We start from the raw sequence: 17,111 nt of genomic DNA, 5'->3' as shown, positions 1-17,111 counted from the left end.
TTCAACCTCTACTGCCACTCCACCACCATCCACTTTGTGGGCTGACATAATAAACTAGAAGGCATTACAGAAAATATACGCTATAGTGAATATGTAATGCGGCATTTTAATTTTTAATATGTTTTATTAAAACATAAAACAAAGAGAGCCACAGAACCATAAAAATAGCTGGATAGCTGACCTTGTTTTCGCAAAACTAATGCAAAAGCCTGGTTTGATGGTAGTGGTTTCAATTCTTAGCAAGCTCTCAGGGCATCCCGCATTAATTTTGATGTTATTTTACTCCTCCTGTGCTTTGTCCTTGGAAACCCTTCTTCACAAACACGCTTATTGCCAAACAGCAATGACACGAGTAAGGCAGATTGTGAAGTGAGGGGTATTTGTATCTGGTAAGAGAAGAATGACTTAGAAATCTACTAGAGAGACACGATCAGATTTTTGGGCTGAATATCTGCTTGCAACTTTGTAGATTCCATTTGAAAATCTGCAGGTCATGAATCCATGTTGACTGAAACTGAGTCACAAAGATACCAAAAGAATGATAACTTTTTGGCAATCCTGAAACCTATTCTCTCAAATCCCTTTATCAGAATGGAGAATATGGCCGTGTATTTTTCACTGTTCACGGATCAACGTATCAAACTGCATAAACATATTTGCCATAACTTGAGCAGGCACAGCACTGCGCCCCATGCCCTGGTTTCAGCCCAGATGGGGTTAACAGTGCACCGTTGTTTGGTCATTCCTAGGCAATGGACAGGCCTGGGTGAACACTTCATCATCTGAGAAGAAAGTATCTATAGTTATTTTCACCCAGAATTAATATAGTAATACTTTGCCACCTTTATACATATATACCTATATATACAAACACATGCATATAGACATACGTAATTTGAATGTGTGCAGTCAAAAAAATCTTGCACTGTTAATTACTGCCTGTGCCTATCTGGCATAAGTGGTACTAATTGCGCTTTCTGCACGCTCATACACACACTTCTCTATGTCAAAAGGCATGGTTTATTGCTGGTCCCTAACAAAGTGCGCCATAAACACATACAACCCTGAACAGTTTCGCTTTTGACTTAAATCTTAGCTCCATAAAACAAAACCAATGACACAAAATACAGTGTAGAATGCACAGAATTACAGGTTAGGAGCTCAGAAGCACATCCCGGCCTTTAGTTTGTCTTTGGCCTAAATAAGTATAGTTGGTTGGGCTAAAATCTCAGTACATGTGCTATGTAATTTTTAAGGACTTGCAGTGCTGAGATGTCACACTTGTAATTTACTGATTTTATTGTTCAAAATCTTACCAGCCAACAAACAGAACAAACAGGATCTCATGCCCTACTGCATGAATAGTACTGGTAACACCACACACTAAAAATACAACTAAATGTATTACCCAAGTTGTTCAAGAAGGACCTGATGAAACACAAACCATGAACGATGGTTGAAAACGTTCAGGAGCGTTTGACAGGATCTGAAAAGCATCAGCTGGAATCATAACTCAGTTCACAGAACATCATCAAATCCTAAAATTTAAGTACGAATGATATCACTAACAAAGTAAGACAGTTTAACTGGGGTGTAGCTTAATGCTCTACTTTTGGACAAGTGAGATTTCAGACCAGAATGTAATTCAATTTATAAGCACTTCATTGATGATTTTCAGTAACGTTTTCTATCTATACATTGAAACATTCAACTCTTGCTCCCGTGACACCACTCATATCATCTAATCACGTCTTCCAACAGTTTTCTGTTACACTGAACCCGTTGGAATTAGGTGCTGGAATGACAACCCCCTGTTTCTGCAGTTCCCGTAAAACATCCAATATTGAATCCAATTCCACTCGAAATCTCTCCAGCTCTTCATTCTTCCGCTGTGCAAGTTTACGCCACCTCTCAGCTTCACGGCTTTGCCTTCCTTCAGTAATGTGCTGTGTTAGTTGTGCTGCCTGTGAATTACAAGCAAGTCATCATGGGGATTGGGCAGTCAAATACTGTCAGGCCTGCCCCTCTGCAAAAATAACCCACTTAATTATATTTGGTGCTTCGGCTCAAAGCACAGTGCTGATGCTAAATGGGAACAATTTGTTCTAAATATTACAAAAATTGTCCTCATATCAATAAATGGCTTTGAATATCTGCACTGATGACAGAAGAGGAGAAGCCTTTATTGACTAATGATGCTCGGGAGAATTTGACTTCTGTCCTTTCCAATGCAGCAATTAAAAGTTTGAATACGTACGACAAAGCTGAGCACACAGCATAAAGCCTTTTGTAATCAAAATGACTTTGTAAATTGCCATTTAAATGTGTTAATTAAAAGAACACTGAGACAGAAAAACAAAAGCTGAATTATATGTATGTTTGCTGCTACTAAAGTGCTTTTAAAAGCCACCGGTTGTAGGAATTATCAGAAAATATCTGATACGAAGACCTGAGGCTGCTGCAGATCCAAGGTGCACATGAATCCATGGCAAAATCCTATGAGATTACTCAAAACAGTCACAGGAAATCAGAAACTGCCTCCCACTAGGAACTGTAATAGCTTGGTAAGGGAAGCTCAATCACTTAAAGGCCATTTGTAGTTTCCTAGTTCAGCAGTCTTTCTCTACTCTGCTCAGTTTGTTACTGTTCAGTTTGGGGACTTTTTGTTGCCCCACTGCTGATGAGTAAGACTATAGAATTAGAACAAACAAAACCTAAAGCTGAATGCACAGCAAGGCTGTAACAGCAGGACAGATGACACTACTTAGTGGAGATGGTATTATTTCTACTTCTTAAAAAAAACATTACGAAACATCTCAGTCAATATTGCGGGTCATGTAAGGATTTCAGTGGAGATGGATTGCAGACTAGGCAGCAGCTGGTAATTTCCTACCATTTCTGTCAATTATCACAATATACAAAACAAATGGATAGTGTAATAAAGGAACTGCATTACAAGTGCCTGGTGGGACAGAATGCAAACAAAAACAAAGTCATCAGCAACGGCAGATTCCCAATCTACAGGTTACTTATAGACACAAATCCTTTTTTGGAAGAAAATCAAGTAGAAATGTATGAAAGTTTTCTATCCTCAACAATTCTGTAAGTAAAAATGAATTTCTTGAGGGGTAGAAACTCCTACCTTTTGAAGTTCTTGTTCTCTTACTGCATGGCGGGTCTCAATATGCTTGATTTTCTTTTCCAGGCACAAGAAATGTTTCATTTCAGGACTCTGGCTTTCCTTGGCCTCTCTCAATTCTTCCAACAGTTTCGCCACCTGAAGTTTGAGATAATTGATGGAAATTGTTATCACAGTGTTAAAACAGTTGCCCTCCAAATTTTATTTGTGTTGTTCAATCACTCTATTCATAAGGTGCAGGAGGGAAGACTTGAAAGAGAAACCTCCCTTATTCAAAAGCTTAGAAAAGGCTCAAGGACTTAGATTAGGATCTTTCATTTGTACAAATACGCCTGAAGATAGGAAAGTCTGGTCCTCTTTGATAAATCCTATCCTGTTCATAATACATCATGAAGTGCTTATTCAGTCAATTTTGGTACTACTTAAACATACTCAAAAATTAATAGAAAATATGATGATTTAATGCTCTTACACTATCTCTTCTCCTCACACTCACTGGATGAAGATCAAATACAAAACACATCAGTGAAGTTCATTTCTACAGAATATACTGAGAAAAGACACATTGCTAACACGAGCATTATCAACCCCTTTGGTCTAATAACTGGTGGGTGAAACTCAGCAATGGCCTGTAACTGATTTCCTAAGCCTCCAGAAATCCGGGTGAGTTTTCTTATAAAGCTCCATTGCTTTATTCTAATACTTTTCCTGTTTTAAGGAACGTGGTATTTCTTCATTTAACATTCTAAGGCATTTTGGTGTGTTGTCACACTCCTACTGTGTGCAAGTAAACGGAAGTGAAAGCCTTGCTGTCTTCATCTTTTACCATTAAACTTCAGTTTCTTTTATCCAATATCTGAGCTCTAAACCCCCACCAAACATTATGCTATCCTTGGCTCTCTGCTGCTAAATCCAAGCAGAGATCCTGCAGGCCATTTTTACCCAAATTTGTCAGAGGAGCACAAGTCTCGATTTTTTCATAGGATCTCTGAAAATGAGTCACTGCTGCTTGTCTGCTCAGTTATTCTAGTGAAGGAAAGAGCTGAAGGGTGACTTCCAGCACATCACTCAACACAGAATTCACGGGGGAGATATGTGATTAGGGAAGAATGCCCCTCAAGAATAAATGGGCTCCATGCATTTTGCCAGCAGTCGAGCTATTTGTTAAACACAGAATTCTCCTATATGGAGGCTGTTAGGAGAAGGGTATAGTTATAGAAAACATCCCTGAGCAGCATTTCTGCAATTAGTATTCATGCAACAGTCTTGTAGCAAACCTCAGAACACAAGTGGGAGGGTTTCCTCCTCTCTTTGAGAAAGGAATCTCAGCTGCATTAGGCAGAATTGCTGGCATTTCTATTGTGACTTCCTACATCTCAAGTTTTAGTTGCTTTCATTTGCCAGCATAATTTACTGAACCATTTAATGCTTAGAATGTATTTTCAAAGCAGCATAAATAAAGCAGTCATGGGAGAAGGTGAAAGCAAGACTTAGCGTTGACATGACTTTTTGCATAGTCCTACGTTGATTTTCATAGCAAAGGCACTCCACTGTATATTCTTAAACATCAGCAGCTGAAACTCAATCTGAAAAATACAGCTCAGCTATGAGGATCACCCTCTTTTAACCAGCACCATCAATAATCCTTAAAGCAAGCAGGCAGAGAACATATCTACGGGCTAACATTTGTCTCACTGTACTCCCACTGTGTCCTTTAGTATTCTATATACACATTGAAATCAATGGCATGAAACAAGATTTGTAGCAAAAGAAAACATCTATCATTACATTCATAACACAATCATGAAGTCTGAGTCTATTTTGCAAGCACGGATTTTGTTTGCTGAAAGATCTTTACAAACGCTCACTTTTCTATAAAGGCTTCACCACAGAAGTGGAATTTTGCATGACTAAGACCAATACTGAATGAGTTTTTCGAGATAAAGATTAATGGTATCACAGATGTACTAAAAACATACTGGAATTTCTTTCCTTTATTCTAAGTTAGAACAGAAAACAACACGGAACACCTGAAGTTTTCTCAATCCTGTATTGAAAAGAATTCTCCTTTTCTGCAACTGCTGCAGGTTGACTGCTGCATTGTCAAAATGAGGTGAAAACCATCAGTGTTCATACATTAAACAAAGGAAAGGGAAGTTAAGAGTGGACACAGTGCTCAAGATGTCAACCTCCTTAAGAAGAGGTGAGAGAAGTAAATTTGTCAGCATTTCCAGAGCCAGACAATTGCGGCCAACAGGTAAAAAAAAAGGCTGAAAAAGACCTTCAAGATCATCCAGTCCAACCATCCACCTATGGCCAGTATTTCCCCTTATTCATCAATTTTCATGAAGATGTGCGATATTCCTAACTAATTTTAAGAAGGAGAGACTGAGTCATAGAATCACAGAATTACTCAGGTTGGAAAAGACCTTGAAGATCATCACGTCCAACCACAGCCTAACCATAGTACCCTAACTCTAACAACCCTACACTAAATCATATCCCTGAGCACCACATCCAAACGGCTTTTAAACACATCCAGGGATGGCGATTCAACCACCTCCCTGAAGTTCCAACCTCTGCACTCTGTGCTGTTTACTTGCTTATACTAAAAAAATACATGGAATTTTCAGATGATAATTGATGCAGGAGACACCGATGAAGATACTGTTACGAAGGCTTCTTTAACTATGTATAACTTGAGGCATCTTCATTACAAGAATGAAAATGAGAACAAAAATTATCATTGGCATCAGGTATTCTCAATCCAAATTTAAACATACCTCTTTTTGCAGGAATTCCTCTCGCATCTGTGAAACTAGTAGAGCTTCCTGATGTCTCTGGTGTTCGCTGATTTGTTCTTGCAGATGTTTTATTAAAATCTGTAAAAAAAGATTTAAAATTCTCGTGACAACATACGAAAACCTATACAAGAAAAACAGGACTCACAGGGGATATGAAGGTAAACACCAACAATGGCAGCAGTGATGGTGGAATACAGGATCCTCCAAGTCTAGTAGGGGACCAGTAAATACAGATAACCTGGGAGTTAATACTGGGTCCAATCCCACTCAACATCTTCAACAATGACTTGGACAATGAGGCAGAGAATTCTCCACAAGTTTGCTGATGTGATGCAAAACTGAGTGGTGGCTGATTGTGCTTTCACAAAGTGACCTGGTCAGGCTGGAGAAATGGGCCAAATGGGCACTTCTTGGAGGAACGCAAATAGTCCTGCCCATGGGACTGGAACAACCCCAGGCACCAGGACATGTTGGGGGCCGACCAGTTGGAAAGCAGCTATGCAGAAAATAACTTGGGATCCTGGCGGACAGCAAGTTAAACACAAGGTGACTAGTATATGCTGGGCTGCGTTAGCAGTAGTGTCACCAGCAGGTCAAAGGAAGTGATCCTTTCCCTCTGCTCAACACTGCTGAAGCGACACCTGGAGTATTAGGGTCCTGTTCAGGGCTCCCCAGCATGAGAAAGGTACCATAGACTAGAGAAATCCCTGCAAAAGACCACTAAAGATGATGAAGGCATTGCAACATCTTTGTTACAAGGAAAAGGTGACAGCAAGGACGGTTCAGGCTGGAGAAGAGGAGGCCTGGAGCAGAGGGAATCTCCTGGAAGTTTATAACTGAAGAAAGTGCATACAGAAGAGAGAGCTGGGCTCTGGCATAGTGGTGCCCCTTGGCAGGACAAGAGGCAAAAGGAACAAACTGAAATACAAGATATTCCCTTGCAACATTAGGAAACACTTCTGTGCTATGCATGTAACTAAGAACAGGCACAGATTGCCCAGAGGCTGTGGAGCCTCTTGCATGGAGCTCTTCAAAAGTCATCTGGACATAGTCCTGAGCAACCCGCTCTGAGTGTCCCTGCTTGAGCCAGATGGATATATGCCATATGATACGGATATCAGCCACACTGGGTGATTCTGTGAGTACTGAGATACAGGTCTGTTTTTGAAAAAATGCATCCTACTTAAAAAGAAAATAAAAGTTACAGCAATCTAGAAACAAACAATTTTAACAAATGTCTTTGTGCAATTAATATACTGTGCCTTACCTCTTGGGTTGAAATTCTGCCATTTAGTTCAGCTACTTTGGAAGCAGAATGCTCTTTTGTGTACTGAGAAAGAATCTTCTCTACTTCTCTTTGATGGGAAGCTTTCAGAGCTGCAACATATTCTGCTGTGTCTTCCTGTATCCTGGACAGAAGAAAATTAGATGCACAGAGCAACTACAGATATTTCTTCAAAAATGAGGTGAATTTTCTAACTTGAACACATAAAATATGAAGAAACATGCATAATGACTTATCAGCCATCAGCTAAACTAAGAAGTTTTTTTAAATAAACATGTTGAGCATTTACCTTCGTATATTATTTTCAGAATAAGCCAGTGTTGCCTGAGACTTCACCCTCTGCTGGTTCATTTCTAGAGACAATTTTTCCACCTCCTCCTTCAGCCGTGCATTTTCTTGCAGAACTTCCAAGACATTAGAATCAGAAAAGTTGTGTGGCTGGTATATTTTGTCATTGTTAAAAATGCCTATCAAGGGTTCGCTGTTGCAGGAATTCCTTTTTTCTGTTGCTACGGTATTGTTTTTCAAGCTCTCTTGACGGTTTTCCTTATTATCAGTCTTATTTCTCAAGTTATTATCAGACAACATTGCCATCCTTTCTTTTTGAAGTTTCTCTACAGTTTTTGTAAGGTCTTGAATTTCTCTGTTCTTGGTGATCAGTTCTTGATTTAGTTTCAGCAGTTTCTCTTTTGTGTTACCTTGTTTCATTTGCCAATCTGCTGACTGTAAGTCTTTATTATCCTTTTTACTTCCAAGTTTTAATTGGGAATTTTGACTCTTGAGGTTTTCAATTTCTGTCTGGAGGTTTTCAACAGTAATCTGATGAGTCTTCTTAAGATTCTGAAGCTGCAGTTCAAGTTCAATACAATTGGCTTTATCACCATTCAGTTTTGGTGATTCACTCTTCCATTTGTAAGCAAGAAGTTGCTCAAGCTCGGCAAGTCTTTGCTCATATTGCATCTGGAGAACAGATGGGGTAAGGGGATTGAAAAGGGGTGGGGGGGAAAAGCAGTTTCCTTAATTATACATTACTAGCTTCTTTTATTGTTCTTACCTTTGCTGCAAGTCTGAAACAAGATTTTGTAAGGATACAAATAAGTATTACTAATAACAGTACTCATCCAGTACAGAAATTAGTGAAGTTTAATGAGTTTAAAACAAAAAAACAAAAGCAACAAAACACGCACACATATGCAAAGCGAACCTAAGTCTGCTGTAGAACAGTATTACTCAAAACATTTACTATGAACTCATCCTCTACACACAACAAATACAGCTGCTACGGAAAAAAACAATTAAATTGGCAAGAAACTATTTCATTTTTAGGTAATTTTGTTCTGTTCAGACGATATTGACTCAGGCAAATTAGCATTCTATTTTTGTAGAGCAAGAAATCTCTATTTCTGTTAAAACTGCCATTACATTTGCCGTATTTGCAAACAGTCTTATTTCTCACAACTGCACCTCATGCTTTTAACATTATCTTCAATTCTAATAGGACAGATTTCTACTTTCACTTATTTATTTAAATCATATCAGTATTGATTCAGAGACACAGAGTTTTCCTCTGTAATAAGCTGAGAAAAATCTAACTCAGACTGGATAGCCTCTAAGGAAAACAGCATGTTACTCAGGTTGGATATTGGATCTTGGGACAAATTTATTCTCAGAGTGATGAGGCATTTGAACGGACTGTCTGGGGAGGTGGTAGAATCACTGTACATGGAAGAATTCAAAAAACATGTAGATGTGGCCCTTAAGGACATAGTTTAGTGGGTACAGTGGTAATGGGTCAATGGTTGGTCTAGGTGATCTCAGTGCACTGTCTTTTCCAACCCTTGTTATCCTATGATTCACATGAAGAAGAGGAGGAACAACTGATCATCAGCGCAGTACTTTCCTGCTCATTAAGAACCCATGCAGTTCACCTTGAAAATTGAAATACCAGATTTCAGTGCTTCCTAAAATAACTCTTAAAGAGTTGCTATCACACTGTTTCATGAGTTAAATATTTAGCATACTCAAATGTTCCCTGCAGAAATGCCCAGCGGGCAGGAAATCACACTACAGTGTGTACAGCAAGTAAAGCTACGCCCAGGAACTTCTCTCAGTTCTAATACTTGTTTGCACTATTTTAAATGCTCTTTATACCCTGCGTGCCAAAACCACTGAAATTCTGATGATAAATTCTTCAAATGCTTTTTCCTTCAGCATACTCTTTAATTTCTGTTCTCACCACTGGTTTTTGGTAGAGACCAGCTGCCTTACAAGCACTAATTGCAATGTAGACTACTCAACAAGCCTCCAGCTTTTACCTTTATCTTTTGAAACTGTTGTTCCATAGCACGGAGACTTGTTTTAGCTTCATCATCTTTACCCTCAAGTTCCGTTTCTAACTTTTTTATTCTTCTTTCCAAAAAATCAGTTGTGTTTGTTTTAGCTGAAAGATCATTGGTTTTCTCAGCAGCAGCAGCAGCATAAATCAAAGCAGGCAAAGAATTCGGGTAACGCCTTTTTAGAATGCCTTCCATTTCTTTGATCTATTAGAAGAAAATGGGCAGAAGTCAAAAAGAAGAAAGTTCGAATGAAAAGTGAACTGATATAAGTGACAGAGCATTAACAGTACGATCCATTAAGCTTGGTGAAGAATAACAAGTCAAGATGCATTTATCTGAGAGTTTTTACAGCTTATGTTATTGTTTACAGACAAGTCTCATCATCACTGACTGATGGACTTCTTATACAACATCACATATTTAAAAAGAATACTCCTCTGGTCTTTAGACTCAAACATCTTTTATTTACTTATTAAGCATTTAAGCAGTATAAAGCTTTTAATGCTGTTAAAATATTTGGTTTTCTTATGCATTTAACACTCACACTTCCACATTCCACTCTACTTTTCCAGCTGCTTCAGAGAAATTTCATCACAGGAAATTATTCTCCCAGCAACAGATTAAATGTCTTTTCTTCCCTGCATCATTATTTCACTGCAAACTCCAAAGCAGACTAACGCCTTGTGTGCAAAACTGATAAACGCCTCTTTTTAACCCACAGCTAAAAATGCTTTCTGCACTCTATGCAATAGAATGCTGCGGAGACTCTCTCTCTATTTGTTCTGCATCCCAGCCTCATTCCAAGCACAGCTGTTACCTACAAAAATTCAGGAAGGCACAGTTCCTCCTGACTTTTTCCTCAGTAGAAATATGGGATTTAAGATCTCTGCCATTTATCATGGCACTGTAGGAATTTCAACTCCTACTCTTGAAACAACGTGGCTGAAACTGGCCAGAACCTCAAGAACGTACTGAACAGAGACAGTGGGAATCCCAGAAGGTAAACAGGAAGCTTGCATGTGCTTTTGCCCTTTTGCTCCTTTCCTAGAAACTGAACAGTACTTTAATATTAACGGATCTTGAAAGGATATAAGTAAATAGCTTCTTAGAACACAGCAACAGGAGATCCCTTTGTAAATAAGCAATTACAGCTGTTTTATGTTAAGTATGACATAATACAAAAGTTCCTTTGTCACAGGGCTTCATTCAGTGCTTTATCCTTATAAAAGTACTATTAAGAACAAGTAACCTTATCTGAAATGAAATTGAGTAAATCACAGTTATATTATTACATACTTGTCGTTCAAGGTCCTGAATTCTTTTAGCATCTGCTGCTCTGTCTCTCAAACGCTTCTTCTGTTGCACACACTGATGATCTCCAGCTTCAGCTCTGAGCTTCTTGACCTATCCAATTTACGAGAAAAAACAAAATACACACCTTTAGAGATGTTTTACAGTAGTACAGAGGTAAACATTTCAAATTAACACAGTAACAGAAGTATTCTACAACTTAATAACTGGTAATATCCAGCCCAGGCTGGATATGGCTCTGGGCAGCCTGGTCTTATGGTTGGTGACCCTGCACATAGCAGGAGGGATTGAAACTAGATGATCCTTAAGGTCGTTTTCAGCCCAGGCCATTCTATGACTCTACGATTTCTACAAAAGCAAACTATGAATTATACTATTCTTTTTTCCAGAAGAATCATCAGTAAGTCCAATGCAAGCAGAATGGGTTTCAGCATTTTGCACTTGCAATTCTGACTGCATATGAAGTTGTATCTGTTTTGAATATAAAGACACCCACATTTGATTTATGTTTTTTCTCAAAAAAGGCATGAGCATTATGGAGACCAAAATTACACTGTATTCGTCACTAAAAGTCATTAAGTGCCAGTATTTTAAGTTAAATATTATCACCTCTTGCTTCAGTTTTTCAATTTCTTCCCTTGCCTCTTTAAGACGGGCTGCATCTTTATCCAGAAGATCCTGATTTTCTGCATACCAATGAAGCCGCCTTTTTAAATGAAGAATTTCCTGTTTGTATGTTTCTTCCATAATTTTAAATTCGTAAGACTTCTCGCCTACAAGAATAAAACTCTTATAATTACATGTTGAAAACATAATACAGAATTCGATATATGAATGTGTTGGAAAGTGAACACTATACTTCAGCACATTTCATACAAGAGCAAAATCAGGATTCTAAATGCAATAGTACTAAAAAAATCAAAATCAGAGAATTATAATTCTCATATACAGTAATAGTCAATAGTCCACAGTTTGCCTCAGGAAGTATTTAAAACAGAATCCCTGTGAGATCTATTCTTGAATAAGGTTGTAGTAAACAAATTTTCAGTAATAGGGATGAGAGAATATGGAATATATACTGTGATATGCATTGACCACAATCCTCCCTCTTAGCCATCAAGCAGCTCTTACAGCTCATAACAAGCATGATGCTTGATATGGGCAGTGAAAAAGGGCCAATTTCTGGACCTCTTGTTGGCAATCTGGAAAAAGTTTAGAAATGGAAAACTTCACAAGGCAAAAATTAGGGGTAAAAATAGAGCAAATAGATACATTAGATACATTCCACTAAGTTATACTATATGAAGCAGCAAGTTTTAGTTACATATTTTCCCAGTGAAGGAAAGAACAGGCACAAGTATTCAAGAAAATAAAGGTGGTTTACTTGATGTGGATGTAATCTGGACTTTTGCTAGATCTCTTTCTTTCTTTGCTTGCCCCAGGTCTAATTCAAGAGCTTGTTTATCTTGTTTAAGCCGTCTTATCTCTTCTCGTAATTTAGTTTCTTCCTTCTGAGTTTTAGAGGAAACAATAATATAAGAAAAAACACACGTGCACACATACGAAAAATGCTGATGGTGTTTTTTCACCACAGAATGATTAAATTATGTTTGTATTGAACCACATACTAGTTATGTATGACATTATTCTGAAGCCTTGATACAGCAGAACTTACGTTAAACACTACAAAATAAACATATACCTTTAATAAGTTTTGTTTTTAATAACTGTTGCAGAAGCAGAAAACTGTACAGACTGACTTTTTGGAGGCTCAATAAAGTAGATGGCTTTACTTATTTTGCAGCTTAAATGGATGGATGTATAGTTGACGTATACCGTCAACAGCTTATCTTACTACATGCTCTTTCTTGATGTTTTCTGTGTGTGTGCCCACTGTTCAGTTTGAGTATGTGTGATCACTAGCAAACTTCAAGACTGAGTAGCTGGTGAGTAGGACAAAAGGTTCCCAGAAAAGCCACTCTGTGGAGATTGAGGCCTTTAGTTATTCAGAGCAGCAACTGCGGTGAAGGAGTGTGTGCATCAGATTCTGGGCACAACCATTCTTGGGTCTATACAAAGTGCCCAGGGCTAGCTCTTAGTGGGATCCACATGTGTGTTACTACTACCAAACCCTCTCCTGACCTGCTGAGTTGGAGAAGGTCATCTGCACTGCTTGTGTTTCTGTGTTACAAGCAAAGGCAATGGTGTTAAAGTAATCCAGGCTAGACCTAAGGATAGGGAAGTGCAGCAGCAGCAAGTATGTTAAAACTAGGGCAGCCCCTGGAGTCTTAAGAGCTCAAAGTCAACTGTATCAAACCAGAAACAATGCTGCTGGTCCTGAAGCTCTCTATTTAAGCAGTTAAAAAAACAAAACAAACAAACAAACAAACAAACATACCCGCCACCACCAAAAAAAAAACAAACCCAAAACCCAACTAATTATTTTCATTTATATCTACAATTTGGAGGTTATATGTGTGTATATATATATATATATAAATCTGAATGTTTGCAATAGAGTTTTGGCACACACACACCTACCCGTGCTGCTCGAAGCTCTGAAATCAATTCTGTGAAACTTTGATTTCTGGCTGGTTCAGATTCCCGCACAATTTGTGACTGGATATTAATCCTTTCTACCTTTTCTCTAATAAAAAAAGGAGAAAAAAATAACGCAACATGGTGACTCACGTCACACAAGGGGGTAACAATGGCATACTAAAAAGCAAGCGCAATATGCTCAAGATGATACTATAAAGTTTATTTGTGGAGGTTCAAACCAAAGAAAGAAGCAACCACGTGACATCTCTATACAAAACAGGAAAGAAAAAAAAAAAACAAAAACATGAAAAACAAAATCAGCTGTAAGCTGGAACCTGCTCACTTTGTACAAATGTTTTTGTTGGAACTACATGAGAGAAGGAAAGAAAAACTTCTCTGCACCAATGAAATTCACCTCTCCTTGGCAAATAGATCCGAGTTGCTTACTTTTTCCTCTCATTATTAACACTGGACACAAATCTAACAGGATCTACAGTGCAGCAAATCTAAGGGTGTCATGGTTTTATGATTTTTGGTTATTGGTATTCCACATCATAACATCATGTAGCACACTGGGAGTCACGGGACTGGGCCAAACCGGCCCGTAAACCATTGACAAATGGTTCCTCCACTAACAAGATCTCCTGTGATTCCTGATCAGTGTTTGAATAGCAACGAAGCATTTTGACATTTGAGCAGACAAAATACCAGAGCAAGAGTAATACAGGTGTGGAACGTTCTGATATGAGCAACAGTATCTGAATTCTAATGTTGAAATACTTGCCATGTGGAAGGCTCTCACATTCTCATAGCTCTTCCAGATCAGCAAGAAGACAAAGAATTAAGTGTCCATAATCAACATCAATCTACTGTCAAAAGAGAAATTAAAACCACAAAACCAGGAACCACCAGAAAACATGCATCCAACAGATTCTTTGCTAATTCTTCATTAAAAAAATAATAAAAGTAGCTGAAAAATCAGACACTTTATATCAGATGTTTAATTAAGCCTACCTTAGGGCTATTAATTCAGACATTAAACACTGATTCTCCTTATACATTTGTTCCTCATTTTTTTTGTTTTGGATTTGCAGATCTTTCATTTGTTTGTATAACCTCTCATTTTCCTAAGATGAGATAGACAAAGTTAACATTCATAGACAAAGAAACGTCATAAATCACTGTTTTACCCAGTTCAATCTATGACTTGCACAGTCTGTCTTCTGAAACACTAAACATTTTATTATGAAAATTTCCAAAATGGATATCTTTACACTAAGGTAAAGCTATCCCAACTGTATTGCCAAAGTATACAGTGGATGAGTGCTGATAGATCAAAGTTCAACCCGCCCATGTCTGTCCTGGAAGCACAGTCAGCCACTTGTTTTGTGATGCCTACAGCCGCACCACCAATACATTGCATACAAACCTTACTAAGAAATGCTAAACAGCACCTGGAAAATGGTTAATCTCACATATTTTATTTTACAGTTGCAAGCATTCAAAATGATCATTAATTTTTCATTATCTATTTCTGCACTTGAATAAGTTTATAAATCAGGCATGCTAACAAGATTTCTTTGCAATCAGCTGCTCCAAATCTGTGACAAAAAAACACATCTTAAAACAGAACCCTCTGGACTTCCAATACTGCTTAAAACCACATGTTGTCTGCTAAATTTTGGGCAAACAGTTGAGCTCAAACTAGACGTATGCAAACACTTCAAAAATGTACAACATATCTGTACCCATCACACCTAAATTTCACTTGTGTTTTAGATACCAAGACAACTATTTTCAATAGAATGGAAGTAACTGCTTGACAGTTTTCTTTCTGAGATTTGCTGAGAAAACAGCATGGTATATATACTGTATGGTATACCTGTTGATAACCTTGAATAATGACTTCTTGATCTTCCATTTCTTTTTGTATTTGTGCCAGTTTTTCTTCAGGGACAGAAACTGTTCCTGTCTGATGGATCCATCTCTTCTCCTTAGACAGCTCTTCCACGCTTCTCAACTTTCAGAAAGAAACAGACAATATGACACACACTTCCTAGCAGTATGGAATTGCCTACAAGATTATGCTTTATATCATAAATAGGTCAGTACATGCTAAGAAGCAAACGCAAACCAATGAGCCAATCTTACTATTGGAGTTTACAGAAGCATTATGAAACAGAAGAAAAGTTTTAAAAGCCTGGTAAAGTTTTACAAAACCATATCCTCGCTTTTTTAATCTTATTTATCTTAACAGGAAGGTATAGTAAAATAGGCCTTTAAATATGCCATACAGATAAAAAACGACATTGAAAAGTGCATGAAATTAACAAACAGTATCTCAGCATGAAGTACTTTTCCAGTTTTCAACATGTGGTATCCATTACTCTTATTCATTTATTTTTTTAAACAGCTGTAAGAGCAAGTTAAACATTTAAATGCAAACATATAAACAAAGGAAAACCTGCTGAAGGACTCCTATAATTTAAAAGAAAAAAAAAAAAAAAAAGTGAACTCAGGATAATGTAAAAACATTACATCCTAATCATAGTAAATGTAGTAGTGGGTAAATATTTGTAAACACAAATGTAAATACACTATTAGTTTCTACATGTGGGTTTTCTCCTTATTGACAACTCATCTGAAGTAAGATGCATTTAAGTTTCAGAAGCAATCTTTTTCATTTTCTATACTTGGGACACAAAAGGATAAAATACCTTGCTCTGAAGAACATAGTTTTCTTGACCCAGCTGAGAAAGCTCTTTTTCATAGCGTGTTTTCAATTCTACTATCTTTGTCTCCATTTCTTTCTCCTTTTCTGAAACTGTGCTGGTTAGCTGTTGAATCACATCACGTGCTCTGCTCAGGTCCTCCTCAGCAACTTGTGCTCGTCTTAGCAAACGCAGTTCCCTTTCACAACTTTTGACAGGAGAAACTGGTAAATCCTAACAAAGAGAAATTCAGAGAACCATTACACCAAGTTGACTACAGAAAATTCATCAGTTTTACTTAACTGGCTTATCTGGCTCTTTGAAACTATATAAGACACCTGAAAAGAAAAATCCCATCGTTCTAGTATCAAAACACTCTACAGAGTTTTCCTTTAATGAATTACTTTCCAATTTCCTAAATATTAGCAGGGAAAATATAAGAAACTAGAAGCAAACACCACTCATATGAGGGCTACTGCACAACCACTGGAGTTATTCTATTAAACATTTTCTCAAAAAGCAGTAACAACTTGAACATTCAGTAATACATTTTTATACAATTATTAAGGAAGAAGGAAAATCCATCATGCACTGCAAATTCAGTCATCCTGGACAAGTGAAAATATTCTATTAAATCATCAGTGCAGCACAGGTAGAAAAACAAACAGAAGTTCCATTTCAGCTTCTTAACCGAGTAATTTTTAATAAAAATTTTACTTAGAAGTATGTCAATTTGTACAGCAAAATTTTGTTTTAGAAATCAATAAGCATTAAAAGTACATAGAACTTCCAAGGCAGCAGAACTACCCAAACAACTAAAACCCAGTCTTATTCTTACAAATTCTAAGAACAAAAACAAGTATTTGACTGAAGAAGCCTTATAAATATTATAATGTTTATATTATAATAAAAATATTTCAGCATTTGTCAATCCTGCTAATATTGCTAAAAGTTTTGATAGAACAGGTATGTAAACCAAATTGC

General features: G+C 37.5%; 2 protein-coding genes across 8 annotated transcripts in view; one reads left to right on the top strand and one right to left on the bottom strand.

Annotated features, from left to right (window-relative positions):
- Nucleotides 1-12,671, top strand: part of MRAP2 (melanocortin 2 receptor accessory protein 2) — a 32,839-nt gene extending 20,168 nt beyond the window's left edge. The window contains exon 7 of the mRNA XM_085541945.1: nt 5,227-12,671. The gene's annotated coding sequence lies outside the window, so the exon portion shown is untranslated. The remainder of the gene's footprint in view (nt 1-5,226) is intronic.
- The window catches only part of CEP162 (centrosomal protein 162), a 40,678-nt gene continuing 23,671 nt past the window's right edge, over nt 105-17,111 (bottom strand). For 6 of the 7 annotated variants that reach the window (XM_015858936.3, XM_015858938.3, XM_015858937.3 and 3 more), the window contains 13 exons: nt 16,134-16,361; nt 15,299-15,436; nt 14,431-14,543; nt 13,417-13,522; nt 12,260-12,386; nt 11,485-11,648; nt 10,861-10,968; nt 9,544-9,768; nt 7,518-8,188; nt 7,211-7,352; nt 5,923-6,021; nt 3,143-3,277; nt 105-1,964 (listed from right to left, as the gene is read on the bottom strand). In XM_015858936.3, the coding sequence (XP_015714422.2) occupies nt 1,746-1,964; nt 3,143-3,277; nt 5,923-6,021; nt 7,211-7,352; nt 7,518-8,188; nt 9,544-9,768; nt 10,861-10,968; nt 11,485-11,648; nt 12,260-12,386; nt 13,417-13,522; nt 14,431-14,543; nt 15,299-15,436; nt 16,134-16,361 (2,475 nt within the window). In that variant the 3' untranslated portion in view covers nt 105-1,745. Of the gene's footprint in view, nt 1,965-3,142; nt 3,278-5,922; nt 6,022-7,210; nt 7,353-7,517; nt 8,189-9,543; nt 9,769-10,860; nt 10,969-11,484; nt 11,649-12,259; nt 12,387-13,416; nt 13,523-14,430; nt 14,544-15,298; nt 15,437-16,133; nt 16,362-17,111 lie in introns of those variants that run through there. The other variant, XM_085541940.1, reaches the window with a different exon arrangement.

Source organism: Coturnix japonica, chromosome 3 (genome assembly GCF_054131305.1).
Source record: "Coturnix japonica strain WE chromosome 3, WE-NBRP24, whole genome shotgun sequence".
In the NCBI taxonomy this organism is placed as follows: domain Eukaryota; kingdom Metazoa; phylum Chordata; class Aves; order Galliformes; family Phasianidae; genus Coturnix; species Coturnix japonica.
This window is presented reverse-complemented; position numbering and strand designations above follow the sequence as displayed.